The 26,249-nt window shown below is 35.3% G+C and overlaps 1 protein-coding gene across 6 annotated transcripts in view; it reads left to right on the top strand.

Moving 5' to 3' along the window:
* VPS13B (vacuolar protein sorting 13 homolog B) overlaps positions 1–26,249 on the top strand; it is a 784,298-nt gene that overhangs the window by 24,856 nt on the left and 733,193 nt on the right. For 5 of the 6 annotated variants that reach the window (XM_046642610.1, XM_046642612.1, XM_046642609.1 and 2 more), the window contains exon 4: positions 23,336–23,456. In XM_046642610.1, the coding sequence (XP_046498566.1) occupies positions 23,336–23,456 (121 nt within the window). Of the gene's footprint in view, positions 1–7,975; positions 8,030–23,335; positions 23,457–26,249 lie in introns of those variants that run through there. The other variant, XM_046642614.1, reaches the window with a different exon arrangement.

Below are 26,249 nucleotides of genomic sequence, written 5' to 3'. Positions count from 1 at the left end.
TTTATTGTAAAATGTAGGTATATTTTTTCTATTTGTATTTAAGATATTTTGTTTTTAGTCCTTGGTGTTCTTGAGTTTCACATTAGTGCCTCTAGGAGTGAATTTCTTTTTTGTTATCCTTCTTGGGATTTATTCTGTTTCCTGTATCTATGGATTTATGTTTTTGATTACTTCTGAGAAATCCCCACTTTATCTTTGAATGTTAATTTAGTCTTATTCTGCCTCTTCTTGCCTTCTAAAACTCCATTTACACGTATGTTGGACCTCAGTCTATCCTTCACATCCCTAACCTTTTATATTCTATATCTCTGTCTCTTTGTGCTGTACTGTGGATAATTTCCTCAAATCTGTTTCCTTTTTAGTTCAGTAATTTTCTCAGATCGTGAACTTTTGTGCAACTCATAAGAGAGTTTGAAATTTATTGTTATCTAGTGGTTCTCAAAGTATGATCTGAAGTCCCTCAGAGTTTCCCAGGTTTTTTCAGGGTATTCACAAGGTTAAAACTATTCCTATAATAATAGTATAAGACATGATGTACTTTTTTCACCATCGTTCTCTCATGAGTGTAGAGTGGAATTTTTCAGAAGCTACTTGATGTGTGATATTGCAACAGATTGAAGGCAGAAACAGATATGAGAAATCCAGCTATCTATTAGGCCAGGTTTTTAAAAATGTAAAATAATTCCATTCTTTTTACTAATTTTCTTTTTGTTTTGGAAAATATAGCTATTTTTCATAAAACATGAAAACTTAACATTTTGTAACTTATTTGTAAATATTTATAACATAATGGATTTTTTTTTTTTACATTGGCAGCTGAGCTAACAACTGTTGCCAATCTTTGTTTTTTTCCCTGCATTTTTTCTCCCCAAGTCCCCCAGTACATAGCTGTATGTTTTAGTTGTGGGTCCTTCTAGTTGTGGCATGTGGGATGCCACCTCAGCATGGCCTAATGAGAGGTACCATGTCTGCGCTCAGGATATGAACCAGTGCAACTCTGGGCCACCCAAGCAGAATGTGCAAACTTAACCACTCGGCCACGGGGCTGGCCCCCTGGGTTTCTTGTTTTAAAATAATTACAAAAGAATATATACATAAGATATATATTTAAACTTTTTTCTTCTTTTTCATCATATGGTAAATATGGGTGGATATAATCCACATGTACAAAAGGTCTTTGGGCTCTCAGTAGTTTTTTTTATTTAAAATTTTTTTTTATTGAGTTCATAATAGTTTACATCAATGTGAGATTTCAGTTGTACATTATTTCTTGACTGTGACCACATAAGTGCTCCCCTTCACCCCCAGGGCCCCCCCCACGCCCCTTTCCCTGGCAACCACTGAAGTGTTTTCTTTGTCCCAGTACTTGTTTATATTCCACATATGAGTGAAATCATATGGTGTTTGTCTTTCTCAGTCTGGCTTATTTCGCTTAGCATAATTCCCTCTAACTCGTTCCATGTTATTGTAAATGGGATGAATTTGTCTTTTTTTCTGGTTGAGTAGTATTCCATTGTGTGTGTGTGTATATATATGTATATATATATATATATATACATATATATACACCACATCTTCTTTATCCAATCATCAGTCCATGGGCACTTGGGTTGCTTACATGTCTTGGCTATTGTGAATAGTGCTGCAATGAACGTAGGGGTGCATATGTTACTTTGGATTGTTGATTTCAAATTGTTTGGGTAGATACCCAGTAGTGGGATAGCTAGGTCATGTGGTAGGTCTATTTTTAGTTTTTTGAGGAATCTCCATACTGTTTTCCCTAGTGGTTGCACCAGTTTGCATTCCCACCAGCAGTGTGTGAGAGTTCCCTTCTCTCCACATCCTCCCCAACATTTGTTATTTTTAGTTTTAGTGATTATAGCCATTTTAACAGGTGTAAGGTGGTATCTTAGTATAGTTTTGATTTGCATTTACCTGATGATTAGTGACGTTGAACATCCTTTCGTGTGTTTATTGGCCATCTCTGTATCTTCTTTGGAAAAATGTCTGTTCATCTCCTCTGCCCACTTTTTGATCGAGTTGTTTGCTTTTTTATTGTTCATTTGTGTGAGATCCTTATATATTATGGAGATTAACACCTTGTCAGATATATGATTTGCAAATATTTTCTCCCAGTTGGTCGGTTGTCTCTTTGTTTTGATCCTAGTTTCTTTTGCGTTGCAGAAACTCTTTAGTCTGATGAATTCCTACTTGTTTATTTTTTCTTTTGTTTCCCTTGTCTGAGAGGACATGGTATTTGAAAAGATCCTTTTTAGTTTGATGTCAGAGAGTGTACTGCCAATATTATCTTCCAGGAATTTTATAGTTTCAGGTCATATCTTCAAGTCTTTGATCCATTTTGAGTTTGTTTTTGTGTCTGGTGTGAGATAGTGGCCTACCTTCATTCTTTTGCATGTGGCTGTGCAGTTATCACAACATGAATTATTGAAGAGACTTTCCGTTCTCCATTGTATTTTCTTGGCTCCCTTGTTGAAAATTAGTTGTCCATAGATGTGTGGGTTTATTTCTGGGCTCTCAGTTCTCTTCCATTGATATGTGTGCATGTTTTTGTAACAATACCATGCTGTTTTGGTCACTCTGGCTTTGTAGTACATTTTGAAGTCAGGGATTGTGATGCCTCCAGCTTTGTTCTTTTTTCTCAGGATTGCCTTCGCAATTCGGGGTCTTTGATTGCCCCATATGAATTTTAGTATTCTTTGCTCTATTTCCATGAAGAATGTCATTGGGATTCTGATAGGGATTGCATTGAATCTGTACATTGCTTTGGGTAGTATGGACTTTTTAACTATGTTTATTCTTCCAATCCATGAGCAAGTAATCTCTTTCCATCTGTTTAAGTCATTATCAGTTTCTCTCAGTAGTGTCTTATAGTTTTCTTTGTATAAGTCCTTCACCTCCCTGGTTAAATTTATTCCTAGGTACTTTTATTATTTTAGTTGCAATTGCAAATGGAATTATATTTTTGAGTTGTCTTTCTGTAAGTTTGTTATTGGAGTATAGAAAAGCAACTGATTTTTGTAGGTAGACTCTGTACCCTGCAACTTTACTGTAGCTGTTAATTATTTCTTTTAGTTTTCCAATGGATGTTTTTGGGTTTTCTATGTGTAAGATCATATCTGCGAACAGTGAGAGTGTCACCTCTTCACTCTCTATTCGGATTCCTTTTATTCCTTTCTCTTGCCTAATTGCTCTGGCCAAAACCTCCAGTACTATGTTGAATAAGAGTGGTGATACTGTTCATCCTTGTCTTGTTCCCATTCTCAGGGGGATGGTGCTCAGTTTTTGCCCATTGAGTATGATATTGGCTGTGGTTTTGTCATATATGGCCTTTATTATGTTGAGGTAATTTCCCTCTATCCCCATTTTGTTCAGAGTTTTTATCATAAATGGCTGTTGGATCTTGTCAAGTGCTTTCTCTACATCTATTGAGGTGATCATGTGGTTTTTATTCCTCAATTTGTTGATGTGGTGTATCATGTTGATTGATTTGCAGATGTTGAATCATCTCTGTGTCCCTGGTAGGGATCCCATTTGATCATGATGTATGATCCTTTTGATGTATTGCTGAATTCGGGTTGCCAAAATTTTGTTGAGAATTTTTGCATCTCTGTTCATCACTGATATTGGCTTATAGTTCTCCTTTTTTCTGCTGTCCTTGTCAGGCTTTGGTATCAGAGTGATGTTGGCCTCGTAGAATGTTTTAGGAAGTGTTCCATCCTCCCTAATTTTTTGGAATAGCTTGAAAAGGATAGGTATTAAATCCTCTCTGAAAGTTTGGTAGAATTCCCCAGGAAAGCCATCTGGTCCTGGGGTTTTATTCTTTGGGATGTTTTTGATTGCTGTTTCAATCTCTTTCCTTGTGATTGGTCTGTTCAGATTGTTTGTTTCTTCTTGACTCAGCTTTGGGAGGTTGTAAGAGTCTAAGAATTTATCCATTTCCTCTAGGTTATCCATTTTGTTGGCATATGGTTTTTTGTAGTATTCTCTTATAATCCGCTGTGTTTCTGTGGAGTCTGTTGTTATTTCTCCTCTTTCATTTCTGATTTTGTTTATTTGAGCTTTTTCTTTGTAAGTCTGGCTAAGGATTTGTCAATTTTATTTATCTTCTCAAAGAACCAGGTGTTTGTTTCATTGATCCTTTCTACTTCATTTTTTGTTTCAATAGCTTTTATTTCTGCTCTGATTTTTATTATTTCTTTCCTTCTGCTGACTTTGGGCTTTGTTCTTCTTTTTCTACTTCAGTTGAGATTGCTTATTTGGGATTTTTCTTGTTTGTTAAGATGTGCCGGTATTGCGATGAATTTACCTCTTAATACAGCTTTTGTTATATCCCATATGAAGTGATATGGCATGTTATCATTTTCATTTGTCTCCAGATATTTTTTGATTTCTTCTTTAATTTCTTCAGTGATCCATTGCTTGTTCAATAGCATATTGTTTAGTCTCCACTTTTTTGTCCCTTTCTCAGCTTTTTTCTTGTAATTAATTTCTAGCTTTATAGCATTATGATCAGAGAAGATGCTTGTTATTATTTCAATTTTTTAAAATTTATAGAGGCTTGCCTTGTTTCCCAACGTATAGTCTATCCTTGAGAATGTTCCATGTGCACTTGAGAAAAATGGGTATTCTGCTGTTTTTGGATGCAGTGTTCTATAGGTGTCTATTAAGTCCAACTGTTTTAGCCTTTCATTTAATTCCACTGTTTCCTTGTTGATTTTCTATCTGGGTGATCTGTCCAATGATGTGAGTGGGGTGTTGAGGTCCCCTACTATTATTGTGTTGTTTTTAATGTCTTCTTTTAGGTTTGTTAATAGTTGCTTATGAACTTTGGGGCTCCTCTGTTGGGTGCATTGATATTTATAAGCATTGTTTCTTCTTGATGGAGTGTCCCTTTGATCATTATATATTGCCCCTCTTTGTCTCTCTTTACCTACGTTATCTTGAAGTCTACTTTCTCTGGTATAAGTATTGCGACCTCTGCTTTCTTTTGTTTGCCATTAGCTTGAAGTATCGTCTTCCACCCCTTGACTCTGAGCCTGTACTTGTCATTGGAGCAGAGATTTGTTTCCTGGAGGCAACACATTGTTGAATCTTGTTCTCTAATCCATCTTGCCACTCTGTGTCTTTTTATTGGAGAGTTCAATCCCTTTACATTGAGCATGATTAGTGATATATGAAGGCTTAATGCTGTCAGTATATCACTTGCTTTCTGGTTTTTGTACATTTCCTTTGTTTCTTGTCCTGTGTGTTTTGGTCTACCCATTGAATTATGCAGTTTTTTTATGCTGTGTTTCTTTGTTTTTTTCCTTATTTATTTTTTGTGTCTCTGTTCTACTTTTTAGTTTAGTGGCTACCCTGAAGTTTGTATTCAGAATCTTGTACATAACATAGTCCATTTTATGATGGCCTCTTATTTCCTTAGTCTAAACTGGTTCAGTCCCTATCCTCCTCCCCTCCTAAGTTGTTATTCTCATATCTTATTCCAACTTATGTTTTGAGTTTGTACTTCTAGTGACAAGACTGTCTTTGATTTTGGTGTTTTCCTTCCCTTTAGCCTAATGCTATAGTTGAATATTTGCTATCCTATTATGATTGTGTCTATCTATTAGTCTCCTTACTTTGTGTTTTGTGACCCCTTTCTCCTTTTTTTTCTTTTTTCAGGTATGAGGGCCTTTTTGAGGACTTCTTGTAGTGGGGGTCTCGTGACTGCCAAGTCACTTAGCTTTTGTTTGTCTGGGAAAGATTTAATTTATCCCTCATATCTGAAGGATATTTTTGCTGGATAGAGTATTTTTTGCTGAAGATTTTTATCTTTTAAAGTTCTGAATATGTCATTCCATTCTCACCTGGCTTGTAAGGTTTCTGCAGAGAAACCTGCTGAAAGTCTGACAGGGGTTCCTTTGTAGGTTATTTTCTTCTGCCTTGCTGCCCTGAATATTCTTTCTTTGTCATTCATTTTTGCCAGTTTAACTACTATATGCCTTGCAGTAGGTCTTTTTACATTCCCAAATCTAGGAGATCTGAAAGCTTCCTCTACACACATTTCCCTCTCATTCCTTAGATTTTGGAAGTTCTCTGCTATTATTTTTTTGAGCACGCTTTCTGTTCCATTCTCCTTCTCTTAACCTTCTTGAATACCTATAATTCTGATGTTGCATTTCCTCATTGAGTCAGATATTTCTTGGATACTTTCTTCATTTCTTTTTAGGCTCAGTTCTCTCTCCTCCTGTGTGGAGCAATTCAACATGTCTATCTTCGATTATGCTGATTCGCTCATCTGTGGTGTCCATGCGAACGTTCAGGGAATCTGCATTTTGTTTTATCTCTTTCATTGTGTCTTTCATCTCTAGTATTTCGGATTGATTCTTTATAGTTTCAATCTCTTTTGTGAAGTAGCTCCTGAACTTGTTGAATTGTTTCTCTATGTTCTCTTTCACCTCATTGAGTTTTTTAACGATAGCTGTTTTGAATTCATTGTCGTTTAGTTTACTTATTTCTGAGTCCTCAGGACTGAATTCTGTGTATTTATTGTTTTCCTTCTGTTCTGGAGAGTTGGTGAATTGCCTGATGCTGGAAGAATGGGGTTTTCCCGTTGTGATGCAGTTACAGCCTGTTGTCACTGGATGGGGCTCAAGAGCTGCATATTCTGTGCTCTCTGCCTTCAGCCAAGATGGCGTGATGTGGCGCAGGTTGGAGAAGGGGCGCTTTCTCCCGTGTGCAGTCCCGGGTTTCCTGATCACTTCTCACTATCTGGTCTCCTGAGGTCTTGGCTTGATGAGGTCACCCGGCCTGAAGGCTTTTGTGCCATTAGAGGGCTTCCCTCTAGGCTGCAAGGGACCTAGGGAGTCCTGGGTGATCCCACAGATGTGCGACCCCTCCACTGCACCTTCCCTCATGGAGCCTCCTGTGGTGGCGATCCCAGTCTTTAGGTGAGGGAGTGAAGTTCTCTCTTAGCCAGTTGCATCTCCTCTGAGGGGGGCTCCAGCCTCTCTGCCCTCCCTCGTGTTGCTGCCGTGAGTCTTCATGGATACCTGTGCTTTTAGGATATTTTCTGCTGGAATATGGTTGCTCCTTTTTGTTGTATGTTGGAGGGGAGAGAGTCCCAGGCAAGCTCACTGCCCCCTGATGCTGACGCCACTCCTCTCAGTAGTTTTTAAGAGGATAAAAGGGCCTTAGATGAAAACATTTGAGGACCACTTGTGTAGAGAGTAGAGAGCCATTTAATTGTTTTAAGGTAGTAAAGCAACTTGCTTGAATTTGTAATTTAGGAAGTTGACTGGTTTTTCAGAGTAGAGGAATAGAATGGAGGAGGTGATTTTAGATAATTACTTAGGTTCACTTTACCTTATTCCTAGGAGAAAAATTATGGGCCTAGATGGAACTAAGTCATTGGCAGTGGGCATGTGGAGCAGGGAAGAGCTTCTGGAGGAAATGTGGAGAGGAAGTTCTAGCATAACTTCTGGAATTTGGGTTTAGGACAATTGGGGTGGATTATGCTGCTGTTAATTTAGATTCTTTTTAGAGATTAAAGACTTGTCTGTCAAGCTCATCATATGCTAACATAATTAATAATTAGATCTCACTGAAGATTAGTGTATGAAGTGGGCATTATTCATTATGGGTAAGCCACATACAAAGTTATCATTCTAGTGCTTAATTTCCTTTATTTGGAGGAAAAGTTGAAAAGTTCATTCGTTCCACAGATCTTTACTGAGTGCCATAGTACTGTCCTAAATACTGACAATTAGGAGCTAATGAGAGAGACAAAACCTTTCTCTCCTTTTGATTGTTTTAAGGAAAATTTGATATGTCACAAGTGGTTTATGATTTTCATTTTAGCTTAGAAATATTGTTTATAGCCTTAGAACCATCAGAAGGTGATATATTTTGTTTTTGATTTAGGTTTGTTTTTGAGCTCAAGTAACTTGAGTAATTTAAAACATTATTGAAAAGGAAATAAAAACCCAGAAACCATGAACAGAGAACTTGTAGATGGATGAAAATGAAGGTAAATTTATTTCAAACTGTATGCTATGCCTTAAAAGTTTGGGAACAAAAGAAATCATAGTTTCTTGAACTTCTACCTGTGTCTACATCCTCTCAGTCAGAAGTAGTTGAAAGAGGACTCTTTTTAGTTAGCTATTGGGAAGATTACATATGTTACAAAGATCTATTTCTTTAAAAAACACATATATTGATTTAAATCGTCAAATCTTTTATTATGTCATGTATAAGCTTCAAGTTTTTTGCCATGTGAAAACCAAACTTGGCATAAACTTGGATCTTTGGTTAACTTTTTTTTTAAAGTTATTGAGGAATTTTCAATTCTTGTTTGCCATCTTGGATGTTTCTGAGGGATTCTGTTGTGTTTGTTTTACCCTTGGAAAGGTGTTTTTCTTGAGCTGGAAAAGATATTTTTCTTCTCTCATAGCTCTTCTCTCTTAGGAAGATGAAAAGTCACATTTGGAGTGAGACAAGTAAGGAAGTCTTTTAGTTTCTTGAAGAACTTTCTAAGAATGTTTTGAATGAATGAAAATATGGGGTTGTAATATTAGAAGTGCCAGTATAACCTTAATTATAGTGTTCAATGCTGTGGATGCTATAATTTATGTGTCCAAATACCGCAAACAGAAAAAAAATACTGGTTTGAGATTTTGCAGCTTGCTGGTGGTTACAAGTTTTCTTTTCCCCTTTAGGCGTCCCAAATGTGTTATCTGGCATTAAAGATGATGAAGAACACAGACTGAACTTCTAGTTTTTTTATTCTGTTTGGTTTACAAGCTCTATTCGTTTCCTTTCAATCCATAAAATGCAGTAGTTCTCTGATTTGTGTTTTGATGATTAGATACTGCTAATTTTCTTTTTTCTTGAACTTGTTCATTTTGTTGTGATTTTCCTTTTGAAGCTTGGGGTATCTAGTGTTTTGAAACTGTACTGAGTCTACATGTAAACTGAGTTTTCTGTAGACAGATTATAGTTGGGTTTTTCTAGTCTGACAAATTCTGCCTGTTAATTGGAGTGTTTTAGATTATTTAAATTTTATGTAATTTTTAATATGATTAAGTCTAATGTCTTTTTATTTTCTATTTGTCCCATCTAATTTTTTCCTTTTTCTTCTTTTCTTGTCCCATCTAATTTTTTTCCTTTTTTCTTCTTTTCTTGACTTTTTTTGTGTTAGTTGAGTGTATTTTAGTAGTCCATTTTTTTTCATTATTGGTTTATTTGCTATACCTATTTATTTTGTAGTGGTAGTTCTAGGATTGACAATATGTGTGTTTCACTTATCATTGTCTGCTTTCAAATAATAATATACCGCTTAATGGATGATCTAAGTATTATCCTTTACTTCAGTATGCTTACAACAGTATGCTTCTCTTTATCCCCTGCTAATGTGCTAATATTGTTATGTCTTTTATATATGTTACAAACTCACACTATGTTATTATTATTATTATTATGATTGCTTTGAACAACTAATTTTTAAGAAATGAAAAAGTATCTTTGTATTTACCCACATAGTTATTTATGGCACTCTTCATTTCTTTTTATAGATCAAAGTTTTTCATCTAGTAGCATTTTACTTCAGCTTGAAGAACTTCCTTTAATATTTTTTGTAGTCCTGGAATTTCATCTTGCTACAAATTCTTTCAGCTTTGTTTGTTTGAAAAAAGTCTTTGCTACTTTCTTTGCTTAAGAATTTTGATTTCTGGATTTAACCTTTGGAGTAATTCCTGCTCATCTGCTTATTGCTAGGACTTTTCTGATAGCAGCTGTATCTACTTTGTATTCAAAAGAAGTAGCAGGAGTTGGAATGAGAGAAAGATGGCCAACTGTTAGAAGATGTAAGGATGTTAGTGAGAGAAATAAAAACAGCTTAAAATGCTTCCTTTTCTGAATTCTTTCAATGCTTTGTTAACAAACTCTCCAATATTATTTGTCACATTTTCACTTTAGATAATGTATTTATCCTCAGGAACTTTATTTTCATCATTTGTTAAATGAGAATGACAATATCTTATAGGATGTTTGTGATGATTATGAACAATGAACATAAAGCTTCTTGTATTGTTTGTACCAATAATAGTTACTTACTCAGAATATTATTTTACAGTATGACTTATTTGTTTACTTAAAAAAAAATTCCTTTATAAATAATCAATGTTCTGAAGTTGAGGACACTTTCTTCTCCCACAGTTATCAACTTTTAACTCCTGCACTGCACTGTGCACAGTATCTTGAATATTAGCAGGTGCTTTTCTTGACCCTGTACCACCTTCATACTACTTTACTATCTTCAGGTCCTTTTTTCTATCTAGACTTAATTGAATCTTATCAGTTTGCTCAACATCCACTTATTCCAGGTAATCTGGCTTCTTCCCTCACCACCCTAAAAGAACTGTTCTTTCAAACTTTGGTAATAATCTATTAGTATTGCTAATAAATAATGATTGTAAATATGATAACATTCAGATTTGTTATCTTTTTGGAGAAGAATTAAATTTCTCACATTTTCCAAAGATGGAATAATTTTTTTGTTGTTGAAGAAGACTAAGCTAACATCTGTTGCCAATCTTTCTCTTTTTGTTTGAGGAAGATTGTCTCTGAGCTAACATCTGTACCAGTCTTCCTCTATTTTGTATATAGGATGCCACCTCAGCATGGCTTGATGAATGGTGCACAGATCTGTGCCCGGGATCCAAACCTGTGAACCCTGGGCCGCTGAAGCAGACCACATGAACTTAACCACTATCCCACTGGGCTGGCCCTGAAAGATGGAATAATTTTAAGGAGTGAATATTGGTTGGTGTGGATGGTTATTTTGTGCATCTGCATATGGAAAGGAGCTTATGATGATCAGTACTCCTTAGTTTTTGAACTCTTCCTAAAGTCTAGGCTTGTATCTCCAACAGTGTGCTGTTGAGCTCTCCTGGCATGTCTTATTATTTGCCTCAACTTGTCTAAATGCAAACATCCCCCCAAATTAGATCTCATTTTCAGCTTCAGTATCTTATAGTAGAACCATGATTTGCCTCTGAATTTTATTTGTTTTATAGGGAAGATAAATATCATAGTGGACCATAAATAAAATTGTTCTAATATATATAATGTGAACGGCAAAGCCACAGAAAGGGGAAAATGTTATTTAACATTTAGGGTTCTCTCTATTAAGTAGTTCACATTAACAGAGGATTTTCATATGCCTCAAAAAGAGAAGCCAATAAGAGATTAGATATACCTTTAAGAAACAAAATAAATTGTCATTATTCTTATATACAAGTGAGACAGAATTTAAACTGTTAAGGAGTGTGGGCTCTGAAAAATAAATTTATTATATATATTTTTAATTTTTTAATAGATAAGAATACATTATTCTCTTAATACAGTTAAAGGTATTTAGATCTTTTCTTAAGCATTGTTTAAAATATCTGTGAGTATAGATGGACACCCAAGTGTAGAATAGATGTTAGGAGATTTCAACTACAAAATGAGCAAGTGTTTCTTATTTAAATGGGAACATAGTAAATATTATGGCTCTTGAGTTTTTCCATTTTTCTTTTTTTAGCAGCACACTCATACTATAGCTCTCCAGTAGGATCCAAAGTCTCCTTCACAGCTAAAGTGAAATGAGTCTTTGTAATCTGAACACTTAAGAATTTGTAAATTTTATACTAGCTAATGTTGTTATAGTACATAATTTAACTCTTTTAATTTTTACTTCAGTTCTTTAAAATCTTTAAAATTCTTTAAAACCTCAGTTGAGTTCAGTAGAACTATTGAGAATATATTCATGGTACTATTGAGAAAATCCTGCTGTGCTTTACTGAAAATTTATCTGAAATGCATTCTTATATACTGAAGACTCCCTGAGTTTCTCTGTTTTTTGGAATTATATGTGATTAGAAGATGTTCCCTGTTTTTTTTCCCCACACTTATATATCTTTTCTTAGGTTACTTAAGATCTTATTTTCCTTATCATGTTTGCCAAATTTTAACTTTTGCATACGTTTAGAATATGCTGTTGATAATATGCAACAGTTACATGTTTCTTTCCAGAAATGTTTATATTTTTCTTTTGGGCCTCTGGAATCTTCTTAAGCCTATTTTCTTACTGACACTTGCTTTCTTTTCTCTTGTTAAAGCTTTACTCTTTCATTAGAACTTAGTTAAGGGGATAGCAGTAGAAGTGCCTTGTCTTCTTGGCACTACTTTTGCCAAGCAAAAATTTTGTGCTTTTCTTCTCCCTAGTTCTTTTATAGATTCTCTCTTTGTGGTCTGAGTTCTTTGCCTTAAAATGAAAGCTCTGGGTTACAAAGCAATTTCATGTTGAATAATTGTTTAGCCTGTACAGTTTTATTAAGACAAATGTTTTAAAGCAGGAGTCATCAAATGATGACCCATTGGCCTATGGCCTGTTTTTGTAAATAAAGACTTTTTGGAATGCAGCCACTCTTATTTATGTGTTGGCTATGGCTGTTTTCATGCTTCAGTGGGCAATGGCAGAACTGAGTAGTTGTGACACAGTCTAAAATATTTATTGTCTGACCCTTTGCAGAAAAAGTTTTCCTACCTCTGTTTTAAAGTATATGATCTACATATACATATACATTGAATCTACAGATTCAATGACATTTTTCACAGAACTAGGATAAATGGTTCTGAAATTTGTATGGAACCACAAAAGACCCTGAATAGCCAGTAATCTTGAGAAAGAAGAAAAAACTACAAAGATATAGTAATCAAAACAGTATGGTACTGCTATGAAAACAGACAAATCAATGAAATAGAGAGCCCAGAAATAAACCCATGCATATATATGATCAATTAATCTATGACAAAGGTAAGAATATACAGTGGGGAAAAGACAGTCTCTTCAATAAGTGGTGTTGGGTAAACTGGACAGCCACATGCAAAAGAATTAAATTGGACCCCTGTCTTACACCTTATACAAAAATAAACTCAAAATGAGTTAAAGATTTGAATGTAAGACCTGAAAGTATAAAACTAGAAGAAAAGACAGGTGATAAGCTCCTTGACATTGGTCTTGATGATTTTTTTAGACCAGTCTCCTAAGGCAAAGGAAACAGAAGCAAAAATAAAGAAATAGGATTACTTTGAACTAAAAAGCTTTTGCACAGTGAAGGAAACCATTTAAAAGATGAGGAGACAACCTACTGAATGGGAGAAGATATTTACAAATAACATCTCTGATAAGTGGTTAATATCCAAATATATAAAGAACTCACACAACTTACTATCAAAAAAACAAACAACCCAATTAAAAAATGAGCAGAGGACTTGAATAAAGAAGACTTACAGATGGCCAACAGGCACATGAAAAGATGCTCAGCATCGCTAATCATCAGGGAAGTGCAAATCAAAACAAAATGAGATACCAACTCACACCTGACAGAATGACCATTATCAAAAAGACAGAAAATAACAAGTATTGGTGAGGATGTGGAGTAAAGGGAGCCCCTGTACACTGTGGTGGGAAAGTAAATTGGTGCAGCTCCTATGGAAAGCAGTATGGAGGTTCCTTAAAAAATTAAAAATAGAGTTGCCATATGATCCAGTAATTGCACTTCTGGGTATTTCTCTAAAGAAAATGAAAACACTAATTTGAAGAGATATGCACACCTGTGTTCATTGCATTGTTATTTACAATAGACAAGGTATGGAAGCAGCCTGAGTGTCCATCGATAGATGAATGGATAAAGAGGATGTGGTATATATATGCAATGGAATATTACTCAGCAATGAGAAAGAATGAAATCTTGCCATTTGTGACAACAAGGATGAACCTAGAGGATATTATGCTAACTGAAATAAGTCAGAGAAAGACAAGTACTACATGATTTCACTTATGTGGAATCTAAAAAGCAAATGAATAAACAAAACTAAACAGACTCACAGGTATAGGAAACAAACTAGTGGATACTAGAGGGAGGAGGGGTTGAGAGGGTTAGATGAAATAGGTGAAGGGGATTAAGGGGTACAAACTTTCAGTTATAGAATAAATAAGTCATGGGGATGTATGGTACAGCATAGGGAATATAGTCAATAATATTTTAATAACTTCGTATACTGACAGTAACTAGACTTATTGTGGTGATCATTTTGTAATGTATATAAATATTGATCACTTTGATGTACACCTTAAAGTAGTAGGATATTGTATGTCAGTTATTCAATAAAAATGAAGTATATGATCATTTTAAAAATTAACATTTAATTCTATTAAAATTATATAAGCCTAAAAATTAAAAGCATGAAATAATAAAAAATATATTGCCTTTTCTAGATTAATTATTATGATAAGAATTTGCATGTTGGTGATTACTAAACATTTAGAGAACCTGCAGGCATTTATGTTGAGGAAGTGACATTTTCAGTGTGGATGATGTGTATATTTATGCTATCTTATGTAGAAATAGACAATTTAGAAAGGTAAAGTATTATTTAGTGTTAAATTACTAGGTACCTTGATTAAGTAATACCCAAATAATTTGAGCCCTTAAATACATGGGATCATTTTCTTTATTTAGAGACATGAAGAAAACAAGTTAATAATGGATGACTAGAAATTAAGTTATTACAATGTGTGTGTGTGGTTGCATGTATAGTATGAGGCAGGAATTCGTTAACCAGTTCTCCCTGTATCATTTGAATGGTCTCTCTTCCCTACTGATTTATAATGCCTCCTCTGTCATATTCCAGGTATTCATAAAAATCTAGATCTGTTTCTGGGCTCTCTTGTTTTCCATTGGTTTGTTTAAATTACTGTAATCCTATAATAAATCAATCATAATGCTGAAGGAGGGGCAATCTCCCCACTTTCTTTACATGTTATATTTGTGTATATGTATAGATACTATTCATCTCTTTCTGTGAGGATTCTAATACATTTATTTTAAAATATTTTAAGGTTGTTCTAGAAGATTCATTTTCTTTTTTAAAGATTTTATTTTTTTGCTTTTTCTCCCCAAAGCCCCCCAGTACATAGTTGTATATTCTTCATTGTAGGTCCTTCTAGTTGTGGCATGTGGGATGCTGCCTCAGCGTGGTTTGATGAGCAGTGCCATGTCCGCGCCCAGGATTCGAACCAACGAAACACTGGGCCGCCTGCAGCGGAACGCGTGAACTTAACCACTCGGACACGGGGCCAGCTCCTCTAGAAGATTAATTTTATTGTGACTGAATTTCTTTGATTTCTTTAACTATCTTGGCATTAGATTTCTTTGTGTGCTTTAGAATAGTCGTTTGTAAGATTATTTTCAATAGGAGAGACAGTTACTATTTATTTCACCATCTTTTCTCTCACCCTTCTTTTCCTCAGACCTTCTTGTCTAGTTGTTTTACAGTTACTTCTTCTAGTCTCTAGTCTAGAAACAGGTCTTATTTTGGCAGTTAAGGGCTCCTGCAGTGTTGATAGTGGGTGATGCAGAGTCCCTTGTCTCAGTTCTTATTTGCGAGATTTGTTTCCTTCTGACTCCCTTGCTGTGCAGCTTCATGTTAAGTTCTAGGCAGCAGTTGGCAGCAACTCTTTTTGGCCTCCTTTCAAGACTTGCGGGTTTCACTACATTACTAGTTTCAAGTGTTGAGCCTTGTAATGATCTCCTGCCTTATATGGACCATTCTGAGTCCTCTTTATTCCTTACCTGCCTCAGTCAGCTTTTCCACCTTGAGAATAGCCATGTCTCTTCTTCACTCTGACTTACTGCTTTGAGCCTGGCTAAAATTTTCTTTTTTTACTTTATTGTTAGCATTCCCCGCCCCCCAAATGTTTTTAATTATTTCGCCTGCCACATCAGAAGTATGAATCTTTATCTTTCTTTTTGTTGGAAATCTGGTAACTTCGAATATCACTTGTATTTGGATGAGTCCCCAATCTGTGTCTAACTCTGATCACTATTTTGATCTTTACTAGTATGTGTTCAGTTCCCTTGAGGACATATAGATTGGTATGATAGGCCTTCACCAGAAACACCACATATATAAAATTGAATCTACTATTTTTCTTTAAAAATCAGAGTTTTTAAAAAAATCAATTAGTTATTTCCTGGGTAGTCTGGGGCTTAGAGAGTGGCGTCATCCTATGTGATTCATGGCCAAGCACCTGCTATCTACCCTGAAATTTTTAAAGTTCATTAGCATCATTTTGCAAAGTTAGAGCAGGTATAAAAGAGCATGTTTCACTTTCTTAGGATATTGAGAAAATCGTACTGTCATTGACTGAGTTAGGATGTAAAGGACAGAGAATTTTTTTCAGGGAATGGGGATAAGGGGAAGGGAACAGAGTCAGTTACAGAGTTTATGAGTTTTGTTTTAAACATGTTGAATTTGAGGTGCTAACATTTAAAAAAAATTCTCATTGCTACTTCCCTCATCATTTAATTTCCAAACTTTTATAATCTGTTAATTGTTAGTATGTCTGCTTTTGTTTTCTGTCACATAAGCAGAAGATTCTTCTTCCTGAATGAGGTACTTCATCTTGTTAATCTCCCACTCATAATTTTCATTGGCTTGCCAATATGTAGAATAAAGCTTAAATTTCTTGGACCAATATTCATGGTGGAGACCATTTGCTTTGGCTTCTTTTTACGGCCTAATATTTCATTGCTCTCTTATTTTACCTAAATTGGACTACTTACTCTTTGCAGTAAGACACATGCTTTCTTTGTTCCTACCTTTCGTTGTTCAAACTTCTCTTTTTTTCCCCTGCAGATCACAGTCTTTTCAAACCTCATGTCCTTTGAGACGTTTTCCTGACTACTCAAGCTCACTGTGATCTCTCTCTTCTCAGAATATATGATACTTAGTACTGTACTGTTTAGTAGGCCTTTTATTGTAGGGAGCAATGTGATTAGGGTTGTACCATTTAATAGCATTGTGATTTTGAACCATTTACTTAATCTCTTTATGTCTTAGTTTCCTCATCTTTATTTTTTTATTTTTTATTTTTTAATTTTTTTTAATTGAGTTAATGATAGGTTACAATCTTGTGAAATTTCAGTTGTACATTAATGTTTGTCATTCGTGTTGTAGGTGCACCACTTCACCCTTTGTGCCCACCCCCCACTCCACCTTTCCCCTGGTAGCCACTAATCTGTTCTCTTTGTCCACATTTTTAAATTCCTTATATGAGTGGAGTCATACAGAGATTATCCTTCTCTAACTGGCTTATTTCACTTAACATAATTCCCTCAAGGTCCATCCATGTTATTGCAAATGGAATGATTTTGTTCTGTTTTACAGCTGAGTAGTATTCCATTGTATATATATACCACATCTTCTTTATCCATTCCTCTGTTGATGGGCACTTAGGTTGCTTCCATGTCGTGGCTATTGTAAATAATGCTGCAATGAACATTGGGGTGCATAGGACTTTTGGGATTGCTGACTTCAAGCTCTTTGGCTAAATACCCAGTAGTGGGACGGCTGGATGGTATGGTAGTTCTATTTTTAATTTTTTGAGAAATCTCCATACTGTTTTCCATAGTGGCTACACCAGTTTGCATTCCCACCAGCAGTGTATGAGGGTTCCTTTTTCTTCACAACCTCTCCAACATTTGTTGCTATTAGTTTTAGATATTTTTGTCATTCTAACGGGTGTAAGGTGATATCTTAGTGTAGTTTTGATTTGCATTTCCCTGATGATCAGCGATGATGAGCATCTTTTCATGTACCTATTGGCCATCCGTATGTCTTCTTTGGAGAAATGTCTGTTCATGTCTCCAGCCCATTTTTTGATCGGGTTGTTTGAATAGTTTCCTCATCTTTAAATGGGAATACTCTTGGGGCTGGCCCCGTGGCCGAGTGGTTAAGTTCGCGCGCTCCGCTGCAGGCGGCCCAGTGTTTCGTCGGTTCGAATCCTGGGCGTGGACATGGCACTGCTCGTCAGACCACGCTGAGGCAGCGTCCCACATGCCACAACTAGAGGAACCCACAACGAAGAATACACAACTATGTACCGGGGGGGCTTTGGGGAGAAAAAGGAAAAAAAAAAAAAATGGGAATACTCTTGCATGGGAATAGTGTCTAATTCATAGCATTGTTAAAAGGACTAAGATATGAGTGTAATGTCTAGCAGCTGACCCACTGGAAGTGCTACAAATAGAAATTTTCTTTTTCTTTGTCTCTTTTTCCTCCCTCCTTGCCTTTTTTCTTCCTTCCCTTTCTCCCTGCTTTCCTTCTTCTTTCGATTACAGGAGGGGTTTTTTAGTCAGACAGATCTGGGTGTTCATCCCAGCTCTGTCACTTCCTTTCTTTTAGACTATGGAACCTCTTAATGCCCTAATTACCTCATCCTTAAAATACTTGAGGCTTGGCATATGTAAGTGCTCAATGAAGGTCACTGTTGTTTCTTTGTGACATACATAATTGCTGACTAACTTAAATTGCTCTTAATATTTTTGTGTATACAGTATTCCTCAAGTAGGTTAATAGAGTACCTGGATAAAGGTACCATCTATTTAGACTACTTATTTTCTGTCAAAGTACCTAACACATACTTTTCTTTGATCAGATATTCCTTGCTGAGGGAAGTTATATAAGAAAACAAAGTACAGTTTTAGTAATCTGTTTGAGCACTCAATTCCCTCCAGTGAATTCTAGTAAAAATTAGATGGTATAATGTGGCTTAGGACAGAATGCCTCTGTATATACTTTCGTTCTTTCCTCCTTTAATTTCTGCCTATTGCACCTACCAAATCTAAGAATGGATCTAACCACTTCAATCTAGTAGTTTAAGAAGAGAGGAAGAAGAGAGGTTGGCAATATGATATCCAACTACTGATACAAGGGAAAGTGATGTCATAGGCACTAATAAAGAACAAATTTTTTCTAACGTGTTGCTGTTATGTGGCGTAGTTTGATTGTTCTCTGGCTGGGGCAGTATCCTGCTTCAGGTGGCTATGTGTATGAAAAGGCAGAAGAGAGATGGCTAATGATTGCATCATCTGAGGAAAATGACTGTTCCTTTTTACTGAATAGCGTGAATCTCAGAGATGGAAGAATGGCCCCACCACACAGGTGTTTACGGTTAATACAGTGATCTCTTTCATTATTAAAATATAGCCTAATGAATATTCAACTTTGGCCTGTCTGGTGAGCTATTCCTCCTTTTGGGAGGGTCAGGTAAAAGAATGCAAGGGAACATCAACTCTCTTCTCTTTTTCCCCAGCCTATCATAACCCCTTATCCTCATACTTGATGGGAGAGAAAATGGAAGTAGTCTCCGCTGTGGGCTAAAGTTGATGTGTGAAGAGATTTGGGGCATACACATCCCTCCTTCACTTAAACATGCTTGGCTTTTTTTTAAAATGACTAAAATTAAGTTTATTAATATTGTCGTCATTGTAGAGGTGAGCCAGAAATTTCCATTTTTACCATGAAAACTAATGAGTGTATTTTCCCTGGCTCACTCTGGTGTTCTCTAAGTGTGCCTCTGCATTGGTGACTTTATTTGGGTCTCTGACTCTTGGAAGTACAGTGTTACTGTTAGAGATTCTTTATTGCATCTGACAGTAGCCATTCTACTTGCTACTGGAGGAGATAGAGGTGACTGTCCCTAAGAGCTTTGTAGCAGTTCATTTCCAAGGCCCTCACACTGTTTCAGGAGCTTTTGGTGACCAGAGCTGCCAGGTGAGCCTAGTCCTTTTCTCTTGCCAAGTTTGGTGCCACAAGGCTGAAGAGCATAGATGACATCACTTATTAGTTCCATCTTTCAGTTTCTCTCCTTCAATTCTTTCTTGCGTTTTAACCTCTTTATCTGTTTTTAAACAAGGACTTGGAATGATTTGGTTACCTGTTTTAAGTTTTGTCCTACCATTGTGAATCTGGGAGTTGGTGGTTTTCAGGTTTTACCTGACTAGCCCTATTAGGGCTAAGGTGAAAAGTGGCAGCATGATCATGTGATCTGTCAGTATGAAAGTAATGGATCTATTTACATACAGCGTTTGTCACATTTTCCCTCTGTTAGGAACTTTTGTAAGGAATGACATTGTTGCTTGTTTCTTGAGGAGCAAAGGGCAGTATTTTTCAGAAATAGCTCTACAGTCCCCAAGAGGAAACATTCTTTTGCCATGAAATATACTTACTAGACATTTTGGAAAAATTGCAGTCTAAATAAGAAAGATATAACTGTAGTGTGTTTGAGGTTAAAAATTATCTGAAAACATTTTAACTAGTATTTTTGAGAACAGAGTTTCTTTTGTTAGAAATTAGAGGGTTTCACTGGAGTAAGATGTAGTCCGAAGTGATGCATAGTGGTTAAAGCAGATGATGAATTCAAACTAGTGATGGAAGTAATTCTAGTTTCAATAGTAAATATCATAATTCTTGCTTTTCATTTAATTTAGTTGGGGGAGGATTTGAATGGAAGCCCACTTGTAATTGATACAATTAAAATGTCATTGAAATGAAAACAAGTTCGAATTATCAGAAGGATTATTTTCTAATTATAAGATATATGCAACCGTAATTTCCTAACCATAATTAAGAAAGAAGTGTTTACACATTTGGTAATGTTTGTTTCATAGTATATATTCCTATGAGTACCATGATTAATGCTCATTTTTAAAGCATACTAAAGTTTCAGGTTTATTATAAATTTTAAGCAAATCAAGTTATTTAGCTTTTCTTTGAAATAATAAAATCATGTAGTTTGTAGGGAAGCTTTATTCACTGCTTTTTTTAACTATTTGAAAACTAATATGTAGTCTATATACTTTATCCTTTTTTGCTAACTTTTTGAAAATAAAAATAACTTTTTGAAAATAAAAATAACTTGTTCTTTCTTTTGCTTTAAAATGTTTGTCATCTCGTGTATGCCAGATTTATTGGACTGCAGTAGTTTTAGTGCGTTTTGGCTGGAATGTTTATTATGACATCATTATAATCTATATACAGTATGTGATTTCAGATGGTTTCAGTGTTAAATATTTTCATAATTATGCTAGTTTTGGCAGTTCACTTGGAACTTTTTCACATCTCTTTAATGAACATGTTTTACTTCTGGGCTTTTGAGACACCCATATGTTTGGAAAATTAATAGTGTGCTTTTAATGTTAACGTGCAGAAGTGTATGACTACAGACATTTTTAAGGATGCAAGTTGAACTAAAAGTTATTACAGTAAGATTTTATTCACAGTAGTAGTCTTTTAGTATTTAGAGACTGTAACATCCCTCTAAGTAACAGAAGATGTCATTATAAAGATTAAATAGTGAAATTATTTTGTGGAATGAAACACTGTGAAGTTTGTTTTGCGTTAACTTAATATCTCATAAGTTCATGTGAAAATTTTGTTGTTTATCACAGCAAACTTTTACTTCTTTCTTGTAATGCAGTTTCAAACAGAAATTTTTCCTTTTGCTAATATGTCACTAGCATCTGAAGCCATGCTATCCTGTAAAAGATCATCTTTTATTGTATAATTCTCTTAATGTGGTATTGAATAAGAATTTTTGTTTTCTAAAGGAGGTCTTATCATTTTATTTGCCTCTAGTACCCCATTAGATTGGTAAATTTAGTGGTTATCCTTCTTATTTATTCTTGAAGTTTTCTCTTCAAATATATAAAATAGAAAAACTAAATTTATCACCATTCTTGTAAGTATTATAAAATAATTTTATTATTGATTAACACAGTACACCATCAATTACCCTTTGTGTTGGTATCTTTGATCTCTCCCTCCTCATGTGCATCTTTCCTTCAAACAAAATGTTCTCTTTTATCCCAAAAAAAGGAATAAGAAGAAGCCAGATGCTTTCACTTCATTTTACTACCCCATCTATTTCCTCCTTGTAATACCTGTCTTCTTGAAAGAGCAATGTATGCTTATCTACCTTAACTTCTTTTTTTTGAGGAAGATTAGTCCTGAGCTAACATCTGCTGCCAGTCCTCCTCTTTTTGCTGAGGAAGACTGGCCCTGAGCTAACACCCACACCCATCTTCCTCTACTGTATATGTGGGACGCCTACCACAGCATGGCTTTTGTCGAGCAGTGCCATGTCCACACCGGGATCCGAACCGGCGAACCCCGGGCCGCTGAAGTGGAATGTGCGCACTTAGCTGCACCACCAGGCTGGCGCCTGCCTTAACTTCTCATTCACTCTTTGAACTACTCATTTACTGCTCCCACCCCTGTCCTGTAGTGGAATTACAGAAATCTCCTTTCTTGTAGGTTATTGACATCCTCCTCCTAATTACCAAATCTTGAAACGTGTCAACTGGAATGAAGACAGAACATCTCTATAGTTCTTAATGTTACTCCATTTTTATTGAACTGGTACATACCTTTAATTTTTGGCATTGTTCTTCCATCTTAAACCTTGTATACTCTGGCTTTATTTGACTAATCATCACTCCTTGTATGTGCTACATACATTTATACTGTTTTCCTTTTGTTTTTAGTTTTTCCCTGATTTTTCCTACAGTCTTAACCTAAAACATTTCTACACTGAGTTTTAAGGGCCTGACCTCTCTAGTTCTTCCAAATAGAATGACTCTTTGTTCTCCTATTACTTAAAAACCAACAAAAAGTACTCTTGTAGAACTGGTTATATAGGTTTTTAATAGATTATGAAATCCTTGAGGAAAAGTATTGTATCTTATTTGCCTTTGTAAATCCAGCAGTTAGCATGTAGGCACATTATATAAACATTTGTTGAATCAAGGTAGGAAAAGAGTACTCGCATACATTGTATAAAGGAATAAGTTTCAAAAATGTGTATGATTTGTTGAAGTTTCTGTATTATCCATGTCAAAACCCAATTAAACCTTATATCTAATCTGAATACTCAATTCAATAAATATTGTTAAATAGGATGCAAAAGATTCTAAGGATAATTAAGGTTAATCATTAAAGATGATTAAGACGACAGCTATATTCTTAATTTAATTCATAAAGTAGTGAGGGTCTTAACATATAAACAACAAATAGGGGAAAATTAAGACCCTTTCCATTTATTTTGCATTCAGATAGAGATGGAAAGTGTTTAAAAGCTTCAATTAATTAGTCTTTTGCTGAATCCTTATATAAGAATTTTTTGGACATTATTAAGTGGTTTATTTTGATACCAACTAAAGAAAGGAAGAATTTGTGATTTTAAACTACTAGTTACTTTTAAAATGCTGTTTGAGAATGCAAATTATGAAGATTGTGTGGTTATATAGATTTCTAGAGCTAAAAAAATTAGAAGAGTCTATCTAATCACATTTAGTAACTGTAAACTGCATATGTTTAACACAACTTTTCCTAATCCTTGAATGGTGATTGTTGCTTTTCTTTTCTTTGTTTAAAATGAAAATAGGATGACCATGAAAGCTGTGGTTCTAATTCTACCAACCGTAGTACTACAGAGAACACGAAATCATCAGTAAAACCCCGAAGAATTCAGCAGGCTGCTCCCACAGATCCTGATTTACCACCAGGTAACTTCTAATGGGATTGATAAAGCCAAAATTTCAATTGTTATTAATCCTTGTTTATAGCCCGTTGTAGAATATACACTTTCAGTATTCTGTAGTGTCATAAAATATTTAAACTGTATGTGCATGGGCATTTGCTGCATGACATCAGAACACATTGAGTCCAGATCCCTCACAAATGTCTGCTTCACATTGTGATGCTCTTTTGCAGCAGGTTGTTCCTTAAGTTTCTTTCTTACATCCTCTCCAAGCAAAGACTTGATTGTAATTTCCCACTCATAGTCTTTTTGTTCCGTTTACTTCTTGATAAACAGAGGAAAGACATTAGAGGGTTCTGAGTTTCTGGAAACTATAAAATTCACTAACAGAATCACAGAATTTTTTAAGTGGGAGAGACTGTCTCTCCTCTTTCATTTCCTGAAATTTTTATTTACCCCAAACAGTTGTGGCTTAGAAATAACATTTCCTTGGTAAATATTTAATGATGAAAAAACCAGTGATCGTTATGTGTCAGCTCTGTGGCCAAAGTGTATAGCTGCTTTTGTAGAGTTAGGAATTATCAGTCACTTCTCTTTTGATTTTATTTGTCAGTTACTTCCTTTTTCTGAGGTGTAGTTGACATTGGTATACACTTGTTTTCTGCATCAAATTTTTGTAGGTTTTCTGCTGGTTTTAACCTAGTTAATATTTGAGAGTCTTTTGGCACCATCTACTTTACTTGTAAGAGGCTAGGGTTAGTATAACATTTCATAGCCCTCCTCCCTCAAATATATGTTCTAAGTTACATTTGAATTGAGTATTTTTAACTAGTGTTATAGTGATGTTAATGCTGATGCTTTGTATTCTTTGAAACTTTACCCAACAGGTCTCTGTAATCCCTTTGGCTTTAGAATAGATTAATTGCTATAGCTGGAGAAGGTGCCAGAAGAAGATATTTTACTTCTGAACGTTTCTGATTCTGCTTAGAGTAGTATGATGGTTCCAAAACTTTCTAAAGTTTTTCTTACTAATTAACTCCTTTGGGAAATATCTCTGGTGAATTAAACTGTAAATTAAACTGTAATGTTTTTATTTATTAAATAGGCAACTCCTTTCCCCCTTCGAATTTCTGACTACATGTCCCCTCAAAACTTCTTACATCAGCTCATTGTATAGAACTCTCTCCATCAACATCCTGGCAAAGAGTCATCAGTTTTGGGTTTAACTGTTGTCTTGTTACATTTTTTTCCTCTTAAGAAAGAACTTGTTTAAGAAAAATTTAAAGCTTTTGTCAGTTGTTAATTTCACAGATAAAAATCTTCTATGGGCTAACCTGCGTGTACTTAAACAGGTCCCAGACTTTTAATGATTCTTTAGAGACTGTATTAGAATTTACACTGATATTCAGAATTGGGAGAATTGGCCTATTTTTAGGACATAAAACATAAATGTAACATAAAACATCTTATTTTTAGTGGTATAAAACAGAGCTGTGTTCTACCTGAACTAGTTGAGGTAGCTTTTGGATTAACATCTGCTTTTCTGCCTTACCCAGCAGGAGGACTCATATCCTCTTTTATGCTGACATAAATCACAGTTAAGGAGTTGCTTTAGGAAGTAACTGAACTTGTTGGGCAATTACTGGGAGGCAGAGCAGCTAAACTTAATCTTGCCAAAAGAAAAAAAAAGGAATAATTTGAGAATCCAGTTGGATAATGGTAAATCATTTTATTTAAAGGTTAACTTATATGGTTATTTGAGGACTCGTTTCTGGCAACCTTGTCCTGCCTGGGAACCATATTAAGGTTCTTTCATGGTAGAGATGAATTCTTGCTCTCAAATTTTCTAGGGCAAAGTTTTTTCTTCTAGGAGCTGTGGTTACAGTTTTGGAGTTTGAACATTTCCATAGATCTAGAGATGCTTTTGAGAAAAGTTTTGGTGTTGCCAATAGTTGTTTGTCCTACACCCTTGAAGGATGAGTGGTTCTCTGATAGAAAGAGAATTCAAGTAGATATCTAATATCCTCTTTGCAATCTCAATTCTTGGTATGCAGAACAGTCTTTCTCAGATTGTGGATCTTGACTGCGTTGAGTGCGTTGTGAAAGCAATTTAGTTGAGTCATGGCAAGCATTTAAAAAATATATAGCATAGAATAGGAAACTTCATAGCATATGGCATGTAGTAAAGGTTAGCAATATTTCACGAAACTTGTATATATATATGTGTTTATGTGCATTTGTGCTGGGTTATAATGTAATATTTCTTCCTGGGAGAGGGATCAAAAGAGTTTGAATCTGACTGAAGCATACACATTTTCTTTCAGTTAACGATGTATAGGCCAGGATCTTCAATTACTGCTACTAATAACAGTTATGAATTGTGGCCTTAGCACATCCTGTACGATATGCTGACAGTTCCTATTCAGAGAGAAAGTTTAAGGATGTTTGATTGATTTCCTTATTTATTCATGCTTTCCTCAGTGTTCTCTGCACTTGATCTCTCTGTAAAGCAAGATTACTTCTAAGTTAGATACCTGTATTATTCAGTTCTGTGCTCTCTGAAGTGAATAGCCTTGGGCTCTTGTTGAAGGTCATTATCGGAAGCAGCCCTTTGTGAGCAGCTTCTGCATTTTCTCTAAAATGGCTTTAGAGGGTATTGTCCTTTAACTTATTCAAGGTCTCTTAATTAACTGATATGTTTTTTCTTATTTAGTAGTTACCATTAAAAAAAAATCCTACTTTTCTTGTTTGCTAGGAAGCTTAGAGAGAAATTTTGCGTTCTATTGCATAGCCTCCTCTTTCTTGGTCTTGTCATATA

The sequence above is a fragment of the Equus quagga genome, chromosome 16, assembly GCF_021613505.1.
Source record: "Equus quagga isolate Etosha38 chromosome 16, UCLA_HA_Equagga_1.0, whole genome shotgun sequence".
Classification (NCBI taxonomy): Eukaryota; Metazoa; Chordata; class Mammalia; order Perissodactyla; family Equidae; genus Equus; species Equus quagga.
The sequence above is the reverse complement of the archived record's forward strand: the minus strand, read 5'-3'. Positions and strand labels throughout refer to the sequence as shown.